This window comes from Solanum tuberosum, unplaced genomic scaffold, assembly GCF_000226075.1.
Source record: "Solanum tuberosum cultivar DM 1-3 516 R44 unplaced genomic scaffold, SolTub_3.0 scf00214, whole genome shotgun sequence".
Lineage (NCBI taxonomy): Eukaryota > Viridiplantae > Streptophyta > Magnoliopsida > Solanales > Solanaceae > Solanum > Solanum tuberosum.
In genome coordinates, this window is record NW_006239139.1 from 373,372 (window position 1) to 394,373 (window position 21,002).

General features: G+C 32.1%; 2 protein-coding genes and 1 non-coding gene across 5 annotated transcripts; 2 read left to right on the top strand and 1 right to left on the bottom strand.

Moving 5' to 3' along the window:
* The first annotated feature begins 9,917 nt into the window (after nucleotides 1–9,917).
* Nucleotides 9,918–11,879, top strand: LOC102595025 (CBL-interacting serine/threonine-protein kinase 7). Its single transcript, XM_015312652.1, is given in 2 exon segments — nucleotides 9,918–11,365; nucleotides 11,367–11,879. Coding segments are annotated over 2 exon segments (1,311 nt in total). The 5' UTR covers nucleotides 9,918–10,084; the 3' UTR covers nucleotides 11,397–11,879.
* An 869-nt stretch (nucleotides 11,880–12,748) lies between these two features.
* TRNAK-UUU (transfer RNA lysine (anticodon UUU)) lies at nucleotides 12,749–12,820 on the top strand. The gene has a single exon. It is a non-coding gene; the product is annotated as a tRNA-Lys (tRNA).
* Nucleotides 12,821–13,271: 451 nt separating this feature from the next.
* On the bottom strand, nucleotides 13,272–20,407 carry LOC102595350 (acylamino-acid-releasing enzyme). 3 transcript variants are annotated; one of them, XM_015312654.1, is made up of 19 exons: nucleotides 20,228–20,319; nucleotides 20,078–20,139; nucleotides 19,106–19,281; nucleotides 18,630–18,933; nucleotides 18,322–18,543; nucleotides 18,016–18,228; nucleotides 17,783–17,857; nucleotides 17,388–17,526; nucleotides 16,954–17,105; nucleotides 16,781–16,863; nucleotides 16,541–16,662; nucleotides 16,338–16,416; nucleotides 15,997–16,174; nucleotides 15,667–15,727; nucleotides 15,373–15,495; nucleotides 14,999–15,196; nucleotides 14,476–14,544; nucleotides 13,794–13,873; nucleotides 13,272–13,604 (listed from the first exon to the last, which is right to left on the bottom strand). In XM_015312654.1, exons 3-19 carry the CDS (start codon nucleotides 19,254–19,256, stop codon nucleotides 13,541–13,543), a joined length of 2,313 nt encoding a protein of 770 aa, XP_015168140.1. In that variant the 5' UTR covers nucleotides 19,257–19,281; nucleotides 20,078–20,139; nucleotides 20,228–20,319; the 3' UTR covers nucleotides 13,272–13,540. The 3 variants fall into 3 exon arrangements, with proteins under 3 accessions (XP_015168140.1, XP_015168139.1, XP_006356048.1); XM_015312653.1 differs by lacking the exon at nucleotides 20,078–20,139 and having other exon boundaries at nucleotides 19,106–19,275; nucleotides 20,228–20,407; XM_006355986.2 differs by lacking the exon at nucleotides 20,078–20,139 and having other exon boundaries at nucleotides 20,228–20,407.
* Between the last annotated feature and the right edge of the window lie 595 nt (nucleotides 20,408–21,002).

A 21,002-nucleotide genomic window follows, 5' to 3' on the forward strand; every position in this document is an offset into this window, starting at 1 on the left:
GATGAAATAAGATATACCCAAGTGAAAAAATGAACTTTTAGGTGAAATAAGAGATACCCGAGTGAAAAGAACTAATTTTTAAATGAAATAAGAGGTACCCAAATAGAAAGAACTGATTTTTAAATGAAATAAGAAATACCCGAGTGAAAAAATTTGACTTTTAGATGAAATAAGAGAGATCCAAGTGAAAAAATTTGACTTTTAGATGAAATAAGAGAGATCCAAGTGAAAAAATTTGACTTTTAGATGAAATAAGAGAGATCCAAGTGAAAAAATTTGACTTTTAGATGAAATAAGAGAGATCCAAGTGAAAAAATTTGACTTTTAGATGAAATAAGAGAGATCCAAGTGAAAAAATTTGACTTTTAGATGAAATAAGAGAGATCCAAGTGAAAAAATTTGACTTTTAGATGAAATAAGAGAGATCCAAGTGAAAAAAATTGATTTTTAGATGAAATACGATTTTTATTTATTTATTTTTTAGAACTTTTTAGATGAAATAAGAGAGATCTAAGTGAGAAAGATTGATGTAGAGATTGAAAAAAAAATAAGAGTTGTAAATGTGTTGGGAAAAATGTTGAATTTGTTGGACAACTTATAGGATGCATGAACAGCAGGCTGGTGCAACTACCCCAACGAACTTTTTAATTGTTATGGCATTTAATTTGCCACTTGGGAAAAAATAAATATAATACTAAGTTTCGTGTATAAATTTTTCTTTAATTTTAGTAATTTGAAAATTGAAGGAAGATAGATTTAATGACTGATTATATTAAGTTTTATTTGACTTGAAGCATTGACTTTTCATTAAAAATAGAAAGGCTTTACAATAGAATATTCAATACTTTCGGCTATTTACGTGAGACAATGTGAGATTTTATCTGCATACCTAGCATTATTTATCTTGTGTTGAAGTTTGTCAATTTATTGAGGTGCATTTAATTGTCTTACATGAAAGACGAAGTTAATCACCACTTCAAGTTTATGATATGACATGACATCTTTCACTCATTTGCTCCGTCTTTCTAGATATGGTATACTTTTCTCCGTTATTGTTTACCGTTCTTTTGTTCCTCCAGGCTATCTATTTATGCATGATATTATTTGAGTTATATGGTTCTTTCCATAGGATTAATCCAACAGAAAAATAACATGAAAGATCGATAGATAAATCACTTTTTTGTAGTGTCATTTGTTTTTATTCAAATTATAAGTGGACGTAGGAGATTATCTCTATGCTTTTAGCGGGAAAATAAATTTTATGGCCCATTTCAAGTGTTATTTAAGTTATATTTTTTTTCAAAAGAAATTAGTAAGAGATAACACAAGAAATCGATAAACTAATATACATGAGATTTTACAACCAAGAAATTTCTTTTAAAAAATTGTTACGATTTTACGTGCTATTTATTTAATGTAAATTTACGTGTTCTTTCAATTTAAAAAAAAAAATACATAATTCAGAATCCCTTGACTTCATATTAAAGGAAACCCCATAAATGAAGCTCAAAAAATACATATGAAAATAAAGAACTTGTTGACAGTAATCTTTGACCAAAAAATGTCAGCATTTTAAATCAAATAAATTCTATTTTTATCATAATTAATTTCTTGATATAAATCTTATATATATCAGTAGCTCCCCAACAATCACCACCCAACTTGCAATCCATTATTGGTTCACATCATCTTATATCTCACGTATCAATAATATTGAGCAAACTGAAAATCTTATTTTAAGAAAATATTAGATTACGTGTGATTAAAAATTTATCAGTAAGAGTAAGTATGCATGTCCTATATGAGCAAACATTAGATGTGAATCTAATATCGCGTGAAAGGGTTATTTATGAAGACTATATGTTTGTACAATTTTCATTTATAGGGACAAAATTCAAATAATAGCTTACAAATATATAAATAATGTGTTACGCTACGCACTATGATTAAAATGAAGTTTCAATTTTGAGTCATGCAAATAGTGAACTTTTTGGTACGATTACTAACCTTCCTTAGCTCCTTATTTGATTGATATTTGAATTCAAATTTAAGTAGAAAGTTTTGTTCTAAGATAGCTTTAATATAATATGTCCTTTGAAGTAATTTTGAGTTACTTCTCTCACTACTTTACGAGTTTTCTTTTTTGCGTCAAGAAAATTTAATTTTCTCTATATTTATATTTATGTATATGATATAACTTTTTCCTACCGAAAAATTTATTAAACCGCGTTCAAACAGATCTCAGCTTGTAACATGCATGGACAGAAACAATAAATATGAAAGAAAGTAAAGTTCATAAAAAATATATACATCGTCCATGCGTTCGTAATTATTAAAGAAAAAATGCCCATAAAAAAATTAAAGATCCCAAGTTTAGAAAATACATATAAAAATATTGTCAACAATATTTGACTAGCAACTTCAAATTAAAGATGTCATTTCAAAATCAATTCTTATTTGTCAATCACATATTAAAGTCAACTGCATTTTATTAAATTATTATTTGTTTATTTATATTTTGGTTTTAAAGTAGGGGGCAAGAAGTTTGATGAACAAACAAATTAAACAAATTGTGCATGATTTCTTGTTGTAAATATTTATATATCAGTAGCTGCCCAACAATATCACCACCCAACTTGCAATCCAATTTTGAAACATGCATGTCATTCCATATCTCACACATGAATGAGTATGGTAAGTACGTACGATTGAAATTTCTTTATTTTTAGTCAAAAAAGTCTTTGTGGCGAACAAAATGAAGAAAGTAAGATCGAGATGGTTCAAACATGTGAAGATGAAGTGCGTAGATGTACCAATGAGGAGGTGTGAGAAGTTGGCTATAACAGATTTTAGAAAAGGTAAAAGTAGGCTGAATAAACACTAAAAGGGAGGTGATTAGATAGAACATGATATAAAAAATGGGTCACCGAAACCTGTGGTCATCAACAAAACTCGATATATTATTTGTATAATTCTTAAAAGATATCAAATATTAAACAAAGGAACCATGATTGCCCACCCAACTTGTAATCCAATATTGGTTCACATCATCTTATATCTCGCACATCAATAATATTGAGCACACTGAAAATCTTATCTTAAGAAAATATTAAAATAATATTAGATGACAATCTAATATTTTATCGGTAAACGTAATCATACATGTCATAAATGAGCAATCTAACGTCGTCCGAAAGAGTTATTTCACGATATATTTGAACAATTTTCATTTATAGGGACAAATTTATATGATAGCTTACAAAAATAACATTTAAATCAGTTGCGTGGTATGCATGATAATTAAAAATTTCTTTATCCTTAATTAATAAGAAGTTTCAATTTTGAGTCACGTAAATAGTAAACTTTTTGGTACGTACAATTACTAACCTTCCTTAGTGCCTTATTTGATCGTTATTCAAATTCAATTTTTTATATAGAAAGTTTGCTCTAAGATAGCTTTAATATAACTATTTCAGTTAATACGAGTTCTTTTTACAGCAAGAAAATTCAATTTCTCTCTATTATAACATTTTCCTACCGAAAAATTTATTAAACCGCGTTCAAACAGATCTCAGCTTGTAACATGCATGGACAGAAACAATAAATATGAAAGAAAGTAAAGTTCATAAAAAATATATACATCGTCCATGCGTTCGTAATTATTAAAGAAAAAATGCCCATAAAAAAATTAAAGATCCCAAGTTTAGAAAATACATATAAAAATTACATAATTCAGAATCCCTTGACTTCATATTAAAGGAAACCCCATAAATGAAGCTCAAAAAATACATATGAAAATAAAGAACTTGTTGACAGTAATCTTTGACCAAAAAATGTCAGCATTTTAAATCAAATAAATTCTATTTTTATCATAATTAATTTCTTGATATAAATCTTATATATATCAGTAGCTCCCCAACAATCACCACCCAACTTGCAATCCATTATTGGTTCACATCATCTTATATCTCACGTATCAATAATATTGAGCAAACTGAAAATCTTATTTTAAGAAAATATTAGATTACGTGTGATTAAAAATTTATCAGTAAGAGTAAGTATGCATGTCCTATATGAGCAAACATTAGATGTGAATCTAATATCGCGTGAAAGGGTTATTTATGAAGACTATATGTTTGTACAATTTTCATTTATAGGGACAAAATTCAAATAATAGCTTACAAATATATAAATAATGTGTTACGCTACGCACTATGATTAAAATGAAGTTTCAATTTTGAGTCATGCAAATAGTGAACTTTTTGGTACGATTACTAACCTTCCTTAGCTCCTTATTTGATTGATATTTGAATTCAAATTTAAGTAGAAAGTTTTGTTCTAAGATAGCTTTAATATAATATGTCCTTTGAAGTAATTTTGAGTTACTTCTCTCACTACTTTACGAGTTTTCTTTTTTGCGTCAAGAAAATTTAATTTTCTCTATATTTATATTTATGTATATGATATAACTTTTTCCTACCGAAAAATTTATTAAACCGCGTTCAAACAGATCTCAGCTTGTAACATGCATTGACATAAACAATAAATATGAAAGAAATTAAAGTTCATAAAAAAAATATATACATCGTCCATGCCTTCGTAATTACTAAAGATTATAATGCCCATAAAAGAATTAAAGATCCCAAGTTTAGAAAATACATATAAAAATGTTAACATTATTTGACTAGCAAACTTCAAATTAAAGATATCATTTCAAAATCAATTCTTATTTGCCAATCACACATTAAAGTCAACTGCATTTTATTAAATTATTCTTTGTTTATTTTTATTTTTATTTTTATTTTAAAGTAGGGGGAAAGAAGTTGGATGAACAAACAAACAAATTGTGCATGATTTCTTGTTGTAAATATTTATATATCAGTAGCTGCCCAACAATATCACCACCCAACTTGAAATCCAATTTTGAAACATTCATGTCATTCCATATCTCACACAAGAATAAGTGTAGTATATAAGTAGGTACGATTGAAATTTCTCCGTTCTTAATCAAAAAGTGGTCTCTATGATGAACAAAATGAAGGAAATAAGGCTGAGATGGTTCAAATATGTTAAAAAGGAGGTGCGCGGATGTACTAGTAAGGAGGTGTGATTTTGGCCATAACAAATTTTAGGAAAGTTAGAGGTAGGCCGAAAAAGAGCCAAGGGGATATGATTAGACAGAATATGGCTCATCTACAACTTACTAAGGACATGAAAACCCTAGATATATAGGTTAAAGTATAAAGGTCGTGAATTAGAATAGAAGAATAGCAGATAGTCGAGCATTAATTATCCTACTTTTATGAGGAGAGGCAGGGGCTTAGTCGATCCTCTACTCATCTTCTCCTTAATTAGTAGTGTTCACACAACATCTTATATATTATTCATTTCTTATTACTATTATTGTTTCATTTACTTTGTTTATTTTGTCATTTCAATTTGTTATCAATATTGTTTTCCTTTAATCCTGCTTTGATAACTTCCTTCGAGTTGATGATATATTGAATACAATTTTTCTATCTAAAAAATTAGAGTAAGATATGCATATATTTTACCTCCCCAGTATGCAAGGAAATACAATGTATAATCACTGGATAATCTATACACAATCAATGTGTATACTTTATATATACATTTATTATACATCGAATTGAGTATATACCCACGATAATTACAAACTATTACGTAAGGGATTGCCGCAATTCCCCCCTTAGGCTTCGATAGACAAGTCAAAGGTTTTTTCGACTGGCTAAAAATATTAAGATCACAAAAAATAAAATAAAAAATATTCATAGGCCCTTGGCAAAAAGGTCAATGTTTATACAATAGTTATAGTTTGGACTTGAAAAAAAATGGATAGGAAATTACTATTTTTGGTGAACTTAGGTGACCAAATATATATATGCTTTAAAATATACTTCTTATCTGTTTGAAGTGGTAGACAAGAATTTAAATCCACACGAAAATACACGTATTTATTTTCGTTATTGTTTTAATTACTTGAATTCTTTACTCTTATCCATTTAGCACCATTATATAATTGATAGGGATGACTACATAGTTGGGAAAAAGAAAAAGAAAATAGTTGGGAGGAAAAGACGAAGGAAAAGAAGAAATGCTTACATGAAATTATTGAGCGACTAAGCGTTTACCTGACACGTAACATGTCATAATTCAATACAATAATAATAATAATAATAACATATCCAAATATAATCTCATAAGAGAAGTTTGGAGAAGGAGTGAATCTTACTGTTATACAATAAAGAAGTTGTTTCTGACATGTTATAATCTAACATTCGAAATTTGAGATTTTGATACTCATTCGTGTTTATCATGCAATTCGAGTATTTTCAAGAACTTAGTGAAAAATCAACAAAAGAAAATAGGAGAATAAATGATTTAAATTATATGCGTTTGACAATATATTTTTCTCAAAATGTTACAATAACTTATTTAACATGTACTTTAACTTACTTGATACATCAATTGGATATTATTTTGTTCCCAATAAAACATGATTTGAAAATACATGGACTCAACACCAAAATACAAAATTGATCTTTTATTTTCCCTCTAACCAATCATCAACGACCTTTCGATTTTATTTAGTGTAAGAATTGAACATATTTTAAACTTTACCTTATATCTTATTCTCAATACAGAAAATAAAACACTTGATATTAGTGTTTTATTTTATTAATCATGATTTTATTAATTAATCCTTATATATATATATTAGTGTATATCACTTAAATTCGAATTATAATTCATTGGGTTGGGCCATAATCCTACCCACCCATTCCCAATCATGCCTTGTTGCCCTATTGGGCCCTAGGCCTGAAATTCAGTAAGTTAACATGAGTGGCCCAATGGAATTCTATTGTAAAAATAGACACTTCCACAGTATTATTTTTTAAATAATAGCCATTGGCTATGGAGTACTAATTCCATGGGTGAAATTCTATGATAATCTCCTAAGAATTTGATTTGTGGAATTTGGAAATGTATTAAAATGACTTTTTAATTATAGGAGCTAAAAAGTGGTTATTTGCAGTGTAAACTTACATTATTTGCTATGTCAATCAGATACAATATTTCGGTTCACAACATAGATAAATTATTTATATTATAAATGTATAATTTCAAAAGTTTAATAAGTTCAGTGTAAAGAACTTTTTAGATTTTAAATAATGAATTTGTCTCGTCTCTCATATGTCATGAATTTCCCACATTTAATTTGATAAGTTTATTGGAAAAAATATTTCAATGCTTACTAAGACAAATATCTTAATTGGTTAGGGTTGTATTTAGATTAAAATTTATGGCATTTTTCCCTTTATTTATTTCTTATTTGATGTCTGATATTTGCTTTGGGTATCAACTAATCCTGATTTGTCCCATTTTAAGTTTATTAATAATGAAAACACTCTTATCATGATGTTTTTCATGTATAGGTCTCGAATATGTAACTTCTTGATTATGTGGAAATCCTATTTATATTAAAGCAACTATTGGTGGTAAATATAAATTATTCATTGAAGGAAGTGGCCATTTTGGCCAATAAAACAAACATGATTAGATTTACCTATCAATGTCAAGAATATGTTCTTTAATATGTAGAAAATTATTGGGTTAGGTGTGATTATAACAAGCTTAATGAAGACAAAGACAATAGTTAGTACACTTTAATATAATTGACATATATAATGGTGACCCTTGAGAGTCACCAAAAGATGTTATATCTATATGTCCCAAGTTAAAAAAAAAATATAGTACTAATTTTAAAAGTAGTGAATATGAATTCGCTTTTTGTAAAAGTTCTAATATATCATGAATCTAGATATTTTTTTGTTCATATCTAACGAGTTTACAATTATTATTATTTTGTCTCGATCAATACTAACTTACACGCTTCTACATTTTAGAGTACTAAATTCAAAATAATTGATGAGCAATTGGTCGATTCATTACACATTTCTTCCCAACTTAGTAGAGCACGATTATAAATAACACAAAAAGCTTCAAAAAATGAAGAATAACTAAGTATGTTTGTGTGTTGCACAATTTTTTTTATATCTAACACTATAATTTTTAGGTAAAGGGGTCAATTATATACCCCTTCAAATCAATTGCATATTACAGAAATTTATTTATGTACATCATATAATTTTCCGACATAATTTTTTCTAACATCTATATGTTACCTTGCCCATTTTGTTTCATCATGTGTCTATAATGCTAAACTTGTATCAATAGTGTAGAGTTTCCTACGACGGGGGGGGGGGGATTTACAATATCAATTATAGGAACTTGATAAAGTTTAATAATTTTAATCTTATATTTCTTTTTTAAAAAATATTTATTATATTAGATAGTTTATTTCGAATCTAATAAAAAGAACAAAATGGGATAGCATGCATCTTGTGACTTACATAAAGTAAAAAAAGAAGCAATAGCGTTTCTCTCAAGACTTTGACCATTACTAAAAGCTTTCATATAGTGCTAATTCAAAATATCTTGTAAAGTCATGCAAAAGGTGGTGCATGTTTATTTGTTTCTACTTGATAAAATATCTAAAGGAATCATTCGAGTGAAAAACAGATCGGTGTATAAAGTATTTCGTATTTATCATAAAGTCGATAAAGGGTAGCACACGATTTAAGAAAGTATAATATAGATAGTCTACATTGGCATAACCATTTTTGGCCTATTTACAAATGCATGCTTGAATATAAAATTGGATGTGTGATGAGATAATAAATGATATTTCTTCCTCTTTAATTAGAGGTTTTAGGTTTATACCTAGGGAATACTTTCTTGTGTTAATGTGTCTATATATAGTGTGAATCTAAATTTTCGAATCAATTGGTACAAATAACGGATGACTTAAACTAAATTTGCTGAAAGAATCATCTAGGATATGACGAAATAAATAAGATCTTTCATTTTTAACTAAAGATCAGGTTTGTGTCTTGAGTTAATAAGGACTTCCTCTTTTTATTGTGTCCTATACGATACAAATATGAATTGCTCGAGTTAATAAGATACGATAAGATAAATGAAATTCTTAAATAAAGGTCTCAAATTTATGCACTGAAAATGAAAAAATCTTTAATAACGATCTCTTTTTTTCTTTAGAACATCATATACAATGTGAATTTTAAATTAATTGAATCAATAAACACCAATTAACACAAGAAAAAAGAAAGGTCCATTTGCTTATCTGCCAACCACTTCCTATATAAAAAGCTGGTGATATCTTCATTAAAAAAAAAAAGTGAAAGTGAAAGCTTTTAAAGAATCTAGAAAAAAAAATCCATTGTATAACTTTGATGATTAATTAATTTTAATAATTAATTTACTATATGGAAGTGGACAATATTTATATATGCAGATCCATAAGAAGATATATATGAGATTTTTCTAAGTTAAAGTAATCAAAAGAAAATTGAAATTAAAATTAAATCCTCATGTGTTCTATTTACTACTATTAAGAAATAGTTCATATCTTTTTTCTTTTGTAAGAAATGACAAGTTGTTCCAATATGAATTAAAGTTTATAATTTTTTATTGATACATCAGTCTTATTTTTTCTCATAAACCTGCGTCGAATACGTTTTTTTAATCGAGAATTTATTAGAAACTGTCTCTCTATCCCACAAAGATAGATGTAAGATATGTACATCCTACTTATTTATTTATTTATTTATCGTGTTGTATTGTCAAATCCATTTGTAATGAGAAACTATTCCATTTTATGTGACGATCAATTTAGTGTGATTGTCTCGTTACCTTTTTCTTCTCGTTAAGACTATTACTTATGTGTATGACGTAACGAAAAGTACTATCTATCTTTTCCACAAATACGATACATTATGAAATATTTGTAAGTTCAAATTTATTGCTGAAGTTTTTCATTATTATATAACGATGAAAATGTTCATTTTACGTAACGATCGACTTGAATACCAAGCAAAGTAAAACAACTGAGGTCCAGCCAAGCCTCTCACTCAAAGTGATCATTTCCTCCTATATAACCACCCATTTCCCCCCTCCTCCTCCTCCATCCGCGATCGCAAGCATGGAGGCGAAATGCACCCAACCACCCTCCTCCGCCACGAGAATCAGACGAACCACCAGCACCAACGGAAGTGGAGCCGGAAACGGACCCATCATTCTCGGCAAGTACCAACTTGGCCGTTTTTTAGGCCGTGGTAGCTTTGCTAAAGTCTACCACGGCCTTTGTTTAGACGATAACACAAATATCGCCATCAAAGTTATCGATAAAAAATCGATCATTGGCACCGATGTCTCAATGGAGCCCCGAATCATACGTGAAATCTCCGCCATGTCCCGTCTTAATCATCCCAACATAATAAAACTCAATGAAGTAATGGCTACGAAATCCAAAATCTACCTTGTCATGGAGATCGCCTCCAGAGGCGATCTCCATGCTAAGCTTATCCGTCATGGACGGTTCTCTGATTCCACTGCTCGTTTCTACTTCCACCAATTAGTCTCCGCTCTCCATTACTGCCATCAAAATGGCGTTACTCATCGCGATATCAAACCTCAAAACATTCTTCTTGATCAAAATAACAACCTCAAAATCTCCGATTTCGGGCTCTCCGCCTTGCCTGAACAGCTGAAAAACGGTCTCCTTCATACAGCTTGCGGTACACCAGGTTATACAGCTCCAGAGGTAGCATACAGAAAGGGATACAATGGCGAAAAGGCGGATTCATGGTCTTGTGGGGTAATTCTATTTGCATTTCTATCTGGATATCTTCCATTTGATTCTGGCAATTTATCAAACATGTACCGTGCAATACATCGTCGCGATTTTCGATTCCCTAATTGGGTTTCAAAATCAGCTCGGAGTGTAATTAACAAGTTACTCGATCCAAATCCGAGTACTAGATTAAGTATTGAGCAACTAATGAAGCTTTCATGGTTTAAGAAATCGAATCAACAACAAAAATCAAGCGATTGTGTGTTCGAAAAAAATCGTACAAATTTGGGCGGGATAAATGCATTTGACATAATATCAATGTCATCAGGGTTGAATTTATCGAGGTTATTCGAGAGCGATTTGAGCAAGAGAGAGATGAAGTTTACGACGAATACTCGAATTGAGGAGGTTGAAGAGAAGGTGATGAAAATTGGAGAAGAAGGAGGGTATAGAGTTGAAAGAGGGAAGGGAAAGGGAATTGAGTTGGTTAAAGGGAGAGTTGTTTTAATGGTGGAAATTTTGGAGGTGGCAATGGAGTTGTTGTTGGTTGAAGTTAAGGTTGTTAATAATGGAGGATTGGAATTTGATGATTCTCAATGGGAGGAATTGAAATTCGGGATGAATGATATTTGTAGTTTCATGGTACAATGACGAGTCTTGATGGGAAAGGTGGAGGACTCTTAACGAAATTCACTAGTTTTGATTCAATTAATCTAAATTCATATTACGTTAAGGTTCAGTATAGTAGAGGAGGTTTATGATGAATTCACCTCACATAGGGTACATTAAGTGGGGAAGCGCTTCTTACGAGTTCTTGTTTCTTCATTCTTAGAGCTTGAAATCGATCCATTATGAGGTATTTCCTACGAGTTCCTTCGTTCCTAGAGCTTGACACTAGTCCACTATATATAGTAGGAAATGTTTCCTACGAGTTTCTTCATTCTTCGAGCTTAATATTGATCCATTATATTGGGAAGTGCTTCTTATGACTTTCTTCATTTTTAGATCTTGACGCTCAATCCACTATAGCAGAAGACGCTTCTTACGAGTTTGCTCTCTGATATTTTTGAATGTATAGGCATGTTGTTCTTGTTGGTTGTTAAGATTTTTTATTTATTTTTGAATAATATTTTGTAAATAAAATCCTCTTCTTGATTTTTAGTTGCAAATATGTTTTCGCTAGTTCCTTTATATAAGAAATGAGTATGTTAATTTGATATATGATTTTAGGCTAGAACAAAGATATGTTTGAAACTATGAAATCAATCTTTTTCTTTAATTATTTTTTTACCTGAATTAAAATGAGTTGAATTAATAAATAGAAAGATTATTAACCTGCTCAAACTTAAGGGTTCATATTTTCTTAGGATATTATTGGCATACTTGCTATAATTTACATCAAATTATGTCAATTTATCATACTCAAGTGATTTGATAAGGTATGAATACATAAGGATTAATCATGATAAAGCAATATAAGAGTATGTAAACACATACAATTATTTATTGAGTTGATATAAACATCAAGTGTGAATAACTTTCTTTTTATTGTATAGAAAGTTGTAAAAAAAACACTTCAACTTCTTTATCAAAAGGGTGATAGGATCAATATGTAAGTGTTTAGTCTCCATAAGATAGAAAAAGTTATTTACAATCAATGTTTACACCTACTTGAAAATATTTGTGATGGTCTTTATATTTCAACAAGGATAAGGTATTAGAAGTTGCTATCCGATTTGCACATTATAATTTTCAAAAGAAAGGGATTGAGTCCACTCACTTTATCAGAACCAGCACCATCAAGACCACCACTGCGACCATTTATAGCCATCACAACCATTGCTACCACCAATTACCGCCATTGCAGTCACTGCCACCACTAATCATCACCATCATAAACATCACTGTCATCAATCACCACCATCCTAATCTCCGCCGCCATCGATCATCATTGTCATTAAAACAGTACTATCATTATAACTTATTAAATTAAAGAAAATAACAAAAACACAAGCCGTCTTAGCTCAGTGGTAGAGCGCGTGGCTTTTAACCACGTGGTCGTGGGTTCGATCCCCACAGACGGCGACTTTTATTTTTTATTTCTTTTATTTTGAGACTTATATTAATTTATTTTATATTTTATTGGCTTAAAGAAGAATAAAAGAAAAAATTAATCATTTTCTTTATGTCAATTATATTAAGAACTCTACCACTAGACGCTACTACACAATTACGGAGTTGTTTGATACGTAGGATAAGGATAATAATCTCGAAATAGAATTTGAAATTAACTTTATTTCATGATTGATTTGAGATATTAGCTAATCACGAAATTATTTTATTCCATCATTTGTACTAAAAAATGAGATATTCTTATTTATCTCATCCTAACAACCCGTATACTTGTCATTTACAATAGAAATTTAAACAAGGATTCCAAATTAATAGCCCATACATTTTTTACTTGATTTACATCATTAATTTGAGTTGCACAAGTATTATGACACAAAGATCCTTTTTTTTTGTAACATTAGAATTAGATAAAAGAGATCAATTTAACAATTTAGTAAATTGTGATGTACAATAAATCATTCTGACTAGTGACTGATATCAGAGGAGTCGGGTCTTTACAAAGGAAACGATCTCTTATGACCACTTACAATTTGAATAGAAAAAACCGACCCCACGAATCTCATGTCCTGTGTTTATTTTTTACTGATCTCCTGTGAAAAGGGTCATAAATGGACTACAAAACCAAATCTCCCGTCTTCAAGTTGGATTGTGACTTTTGGTTAAGACATGAATCTATTTGCAGTACTTCTTAAACCACACTCCAATGTTCAGAAAGCTTTCAAAATCAGATTGTGGTCTGCAAAACAGATGTGTATGTGTAAGTTCACAACATTAAAGTGAAGTAAAATCTTATGTTGCTCGGACGCTTCAAAAATGCCGATGGTTCCATGTCGGATCTTCCAAAAGTCAGTGCACTTTTGGAGCATCCGCGCGGATTCAACATCATTGTGGAGATTCCGAGTAACATAGCATGAGACCAGTTTACCTATCGAGTGCATGAGTGTCCTCAGGGAACATGATGACTTTAACTTCCACTCCTCCTTTCTCCTTCAATGCGCGTGCATACTGCACACAATAAGAGTGAAAGGCATACTTGAGTTATACATCGTATTGAAATAAAACCATAAGTTAAAAACGCCATTAGTCATTAAGCCGGGACAAATAGTAATGTAATGGTTCCATTAGACCATATTAGCATTATTGGTGTATAGACAATAAGTAACCCGCCTTCATCTCACAGATTTACGTGGTTCATTGATTCATATTGCCGATTGGCATTGGCAGACAAAACATTTTTGGTCCACAGATGATTGGCTACTACAGTTCATTAGTAAATACAAAGGTTGAAGGTTGCCTTACAAATAGAGCCAACAATTAGACTTCACAAAGATATTGTCGTGTTTTGGATGGATCTGTATTTCTTTTACTTTTTTCATTGTTTATGGATGGATGCATAGTTGTTCAAAGAGAATCAAAAGGTAAGTATAGACTATGTATCAGCAGACATACATAACCAATAAAAGGTGCAACTAGGAAAGATGATATGGAATCATGATGGATATTCATAATTGTGAACTTGCTCATACCGTTCACATTTAAGAATGAAAACTTATGTTCAACAAATAAAACAAGAAACAAGAAAGATCATAGATTATAAGAAATCTCACTTGCAACCCAGTAGACATTGGTACACGGAGGTCCTTAGCACCTAGCAAGAAAAGCGTAGGAGTTCTGACCTGCAAAATTGGCAAGCATAAGATGCTAGAGATGCATTCCTAACAGATTCACACGTCTAACAGTCATCCTTTATAACAACATTTCACTACCCAGGGCATGTTACGTTCTATTTTTTATTTTTGATAACCGTGGTGTCCGGGCCAACTTTCACACACATCGACTAATTCCATGGATACTTGTCACCTCCCACTAACAACAGGTATCAGGTAATGTTATGTTATATTATATGTTTGCTATAACATCAGTTCTCTATAGCAGCCAAAAAATATCCGGACAAATGACACCATTATACTGAGGTTTGATTGTAACAGGATCTGTGATCCTTGAAATCTAGCATGACTTATAACTTCAGTCTATTCTGCAATTTAAACATAGGCCTTTCTAGAGAACTAACAGAAAGACAGTGCTTAAAATGGAATGACTGTCGAATCCAGATTTAATAGAGGCGCATACCTTGGAGACGTGTAAAATTGGTGATTTTCTGTAAAAGGCATCAAGGTGTTCAGATGAAGTAGCCTCTGTAAAATTTGTTTTTCCCTCTTCTCCAAATGTCTCTGCGTAGCACCAATCAGGTATATCCGATGTACCAACCATCAAAGCGAGGTTGCAGACAGGGTTCCTTGCAACTGCTGCTGCAAACTTATCTGGTGCCTGCAGAAATAGTAGCAGAACTGTCAAGCAATAGTCGTTAAGAAAGACAAGCTTGTCCAGCTTCCCTTATTAAGGGCCACAAATGTTTGTTGAACAAAGCCTTGAAGGACCAAAAGTTGAGAAAAATGGGTACATAGGAACCATAAAGATGGTGGCATATTAGGAAATTGGTAGACCTGGCCAATCAAATGAGTTGTCAAAAATCCACCATGGGAACCGCCGAGCACAGATATTTTAGATGGATCTGCAAGTCCCTTTTCAATGACATGATCTATAGCAGCAAGCACATCATTAACATCCTGCAGATTAGGGAAAAAAGAGGAAGAACACTCTTAGGTTCCAAATGCTTAATAGAATTATTATGAAAAAGAAGGAATTGTATTTCATATAACAAAACCATTCAAGCCTAAACAAAATTAAGGAAGAAATCTTTTCAAGGGAAAGAAAACGAAAAGACGGCAAACAAGTACCTGTGATCCAATTTTCCCAGGAAGAGATTGTACTGCTTCCTCCCCAAAACCCAAGGAGCCTCTGTGAGAAGGAGATTAAATAAAAAAGTGCTTAATCAAAATTCAAAGCAATTACTGCTCCTTACCCAAAAAATAAAATACAGCAAACAAGATATTCAGAGATTTTATATCTAAAATATATATATATACGGATGTCCAATATATATGCACGACCTATAATATTAGTGTAGCATCTCATATACATTACTAGTATTTCACAGTTGGTGTTATATTTCAATAACCATTTGAATTAACAGAGGCATGAAGAAAGAAGTCAGTTATGTTGGTTACCTATAATTTACAATCAACAAGCTATAACCAAGTGAAGAAAGGAAAGCCAAGGACTTTGAGAAGCTTGACAATGAAACAGAATGAGGACCCCCGTGAAGGACTACAATCAGCGGATCACACACGTTACAACTCTGAGTCTTGGAGGATACAAAGATTGCCTCATATGGCTTGCTGGCACCTAACAAGAATAAAACTCATTGAAGATCATAGTAGAAACAGCAGAGATTAGTAATCTAGAAGGATTCAAGCATCTATTGATCTGCGGATAGCATAAGAGGTCACAATCATGTGTTGATCCATGAATTTATAGAACTCCCCTCAAAGCTCAACGGGGTTCTTACCTTTAGTAAGGTTCTCAGAGATATCCCTGACGGGAATCCTCATAATACTAAATTGGCGCGAAGACAGCAAAGATGTAACCTGTGAGCATTGTTGGGAACATTTAAATTCAGAAAGCCTTCCTAACAAGAAAATGCCAAATAGAACAAACTAAGATGGAATTATAATAAAGGAAAACAAAAGAAACAACGAAAAACAGACTGACCTTTTCAGAGCATCTAGATATGGGGCTTGAAATATCTAACCAACTCCATGAGGTCTCCACGGAGGCCTTACGAGCAAGGGAACCATACTTGATTGCAGGAACATCAACGGGACTACTACAAACTTCAACCGGAAGAAAATGCCAGATTCTTTGATTAATGGGAATACTATTATAGAAACCAATATGAAGTATACTATTATAGGAACCAATATGAAGTAAAGTATGAACACTGATTCCTACCAGCTATGATGTTGTCACCATCTAGTGCAAGCATATTCCAAGAGAAGCTAGAGTCTCCAGGGCTGATCCGCGATATGTTTCCACTATTATTTTTGATAAAGACGAATTTCACTATTATTAACTCATTGGTACAGAAAAAGAATTCATGCTTGAGCAGCAAAATATTTGGTTACCTTATCACATTTACTGAAATTATTACTTGTGTGCTGCCCCAGATAGAAGATAAAATCATAGTATATCCATCGGAAAGCCAAGGTCTACTAAGAACACTAAAGCAGTAAAGGCCAGGGAAGCAACCATCTTCAGGACACATCACAATAGGAACCTGCAGTTGCCACTTACAGCATGAACAGGTGTGCTGACTGTAGGATAAAGCTTGGAATCAATACAACAACACACATAGTGTAGTCCCACAATGTGCAATCTGGGGAGGGTAGAGTGTACGCAAACCCTACCCCTACCTCAGAGTTAGAGGGGCTGTTGCCGATAGACCCTTGGCTCAAAGCTCGGAATCAATAAAAAAGTAAATAGTACTTCTAAAATGGCTAATAATAACTAGCCTCAAAGTGCTGATGCAAGTAATCAGAATCACAAAAACTGAGTGTACCACATCAACAATTGTAACATCTGGAGTTGGCTTTCCGCTGAATGACCAATCAATCTTATGAAGTGAATCAGTTGCAGAATGTGCCCAAGAATCTACTGAACTTCTAGCAGACAAAAAAATAAGCAATTTTCCATCCGGGCTGCAAGTTTTTTTTGGAAAGACTAGTTAGTTCCATTTTATCAAACAAACTAGCCACAGCAGTTAAAAGACACGAGAAGATGCAAGATTCCTTACACGGAACCAACTAATGTTATTCAAACGTTATCTTATAGAGAAGGAATTAGGGGAATGAATTCTTCATCAACACATCTCCTTTCTCCTTTTTTTTTCTTTCACTCCATTTTACTCTGGGGACCAGGGGAGGGAGTTGGTCAGACAAGTAATTCAAGACAAACCTGAAACGAGGAAAGAAAGCACTACTTATGCTTTGTGTCAGCTTGATTGGAGATACATCGTTGGCTGCATTAGTTCTGAAAGTGACAAAAAGTCAATTGAGACTACAAAAACAGCATAAATCAAATATAAGGGAATTCTCCACTAAATTAGTCCCCTATGTACTACATTCATGCAGTAACAAATGTAGTTAATCCATAACATGTTCGTTTCTGACAACTAGCAAGTTACTTACCCAGATTGATGGACCTCTACCTTTGAAAATGGAGCTTTAACAGCATACAAGGCACAAGGCCTGTTATAGCAATATTTTATGCCCAACTTTCTATTATCTGATGGCCACCCGACAAAAACCAGATATTGTTCAAGGCCTTCACGGGATGGAGCCCATACAACTTGTCCGACACTCAGTGACTTTCCGATTCCTTCAACAGGACGTACTACTCCACTGCACAAATTTATATTTAGGGTTTCTATCCAAGACATCAGAACTCGATCCTGTTACCAGTCTGATATAAGAAAATATAGTAAATTTTCAAACCTGTTGACATCAATGATGAAAAGAGCAGGTTGTCTTTTTCCAGCATAGGTTTCCCCCCACTCCTCTTCCCAGTCCCCTTGACCTTTCCAGCTCCCACATTCCTTATCTGTAGAATTATCTTTCTTATAACCAAAAGTAGTAAATGTAGGCTTCGAGGGAGCCGGCTCCTCAGCGACATAAGCAATAAGAGTTTCATCACTGTTCCATGATATTCCCTCAAACCTGCATTATCAAATAGTAACACACATTGAGTCTATGAATGGGGATGTGAGGTAAGTAAAGTGATGTTTAGTTCATATAATAACTACCATCCATCTGAATATACAGAGCCGTGGGCAGAAGCAGGAACATAAAACTCCTTTTCCACCAAAGATGGACCCCAAATTTCAAACTTGGTCGGAGAATCATTTTCAGGATTTCTAACTACAAGAAGCTTTGAACCTGAAGGTGATGGAATCATCATAGACACATTGGACATCTCAATAGGGAATGCAGCCCATTGAAAGCTTACAGCATTTGTGCTTTCTTTTGAAATATGACAAGGTAATATGTATCTCCTCTTCTTGTTGGCTAGGAGATTTGGTTGGCTCATCGAGAACATACCCTGGGAACCTTGAAAGGTAGAAAAAGGGTTACAAACTAGCAGCAGTTAAAGAATAAGCATAATATATTAAGCGGGAAGGCAAGAATTTAATTAGTACTACGCAATTCTTTATTCTCCAGGTAAGATTAACTATAGTTTATCTACCAAAAAAAAGAGAATAAAGAAGTAAAGAAATCATACCACCGTCAGATGTGAAAGTCCATGCCTTGTCAATGGTGGGGATACTAGTGAAATCTTGGAGCAAACTAGATTGAGAAGAGTATTCTTCTTCTAAACTCGCATCCAATCCCAAAGGAAATTCTTTAGGAGAGCTGGCTCCCACACTATCCATTTTGGAGAAAACTGAGAAACTTTGTCTAGTAATCAAGCACAAAAAAAGAAGACCAATTAATATAGAGAAGTTCACAAGGATCAAGGAAATGTTAGTTTCCAATCAAAAAAACAATATCAGGAAACTGTAGACCCCCTCTCTATCCCTCCCCAGCTCTGATATATACAGGAAAAGGGAGTCTAATAATGATGGACACATTTTTTCCGTCTTGAGTGCTTACAGAATGTAATGACAAGATGGAGGTAAGTGACAAAGAAACAAACAAACAAGTGTTTGTACTTCATTAATGAAAGTTTTGAGACCGGTAGTGAAAGAAACTCAAACAACGAATAACTAAATACTACATCATTTTGATTTTTCTACTACTCATTGGATAAATGGAACTTCCTCTTTTTGTTTTCTTTCTTTTTTATGAAAAAAAGGGATCTTTTTCCTGGTAATGTACAACTCGATTCAAGTAAAAATATGATCTTCTCAGAATCATTCACAAGAATCAACATTTGATCCAAGTTTCGATTCAGTAATCTCCCTCCCCCCCAACCCCTCCCTCAAAGAAAAAATCAGATAGTACGCAAAATGAAAACTTGCTAAATGGTATCTGAAATTCTGAATGTAATCAAGACAGAATCAGTATTATACAAAGATTAGAGCAAATATTAGCATAATCAAGATAGACAAAAAAGAGAACCTACATTTTCTCCTTTCTTTTTCAACACTTATCCGAGTACTAGTCAACCTTTGCACCATATGGCACAAAATACACAAAAATCCAAGATAAGCTAAGGAAATGGTAGAAAATCAACAAGAAAAAGACCCCATACCCTCAAATAAAGAATCAGATGGTTCTACAAAGTGAAAACTTGCTAAATGCAATCTGAAATCACTGAATGTAATCAAGTCAGAATCAGTACAACTATACGAAGATTTGAGTAAATATTAGCAAAATAAAGATAGATAGAAATAAAATTTACTTGTTGAGCCAAAAGGGTCTGCAGGAAATAGGCTTGTGCTGCTTGAGAAGTCGAGTTTCAGACGAAAATGGGGGAAAACGATGAGAGTGCAGTAGAACTGAGACGAAGGAGTGAGTGCGTATTGCAGCTAAGGGAGAAAGTATATTAGTCATAGTCCACAATATTTTACTTTTTAATCAGATTGGCTCCTTTTTTTTAGTTTAAAGTTGTTCATATTGGCCCAAACATCACTTAATTGGTCTCGTCTCAATTAAAAACTAAACACTTCAATTCATTTTTATTAGATCTTATCGACATTTTTATTGACATGAAATAAATTTTGAACACTATTTTATAAGTTGGAATGTCTACCTCACAAAGTAAAGTATTTATATATTTCAAATTAAAGTGTTTAATTGTCAAATAAATCATAATTAAGCATGTTTTATAATTTTTTATCAACCTCAACTTATAAATAGTTATGATCAAGTCCAACTTATTAATCACATTTTTAGCTTTCTACTTAGAAATCACATTTGTGGATTCACCCACAATGTTTATTTGCATTTATAGTTCCGTTTTATAAATAGTTTCGAGTCTATCTTATTATCCATTGATCATGATTTATTAATTGTAGTTATTGAGTCCGATTTTATAAGGAGTAAAAAACACATTTATTGATCATGACTTTATAGCCTATTTGATTGAGTTTTTGAAAAGCCAAAAGTTACTATTGATCTCTCATATTAGTTGATCATTTTTTATTTTGTACCGTGTTTAAGAAATGACAAATAAA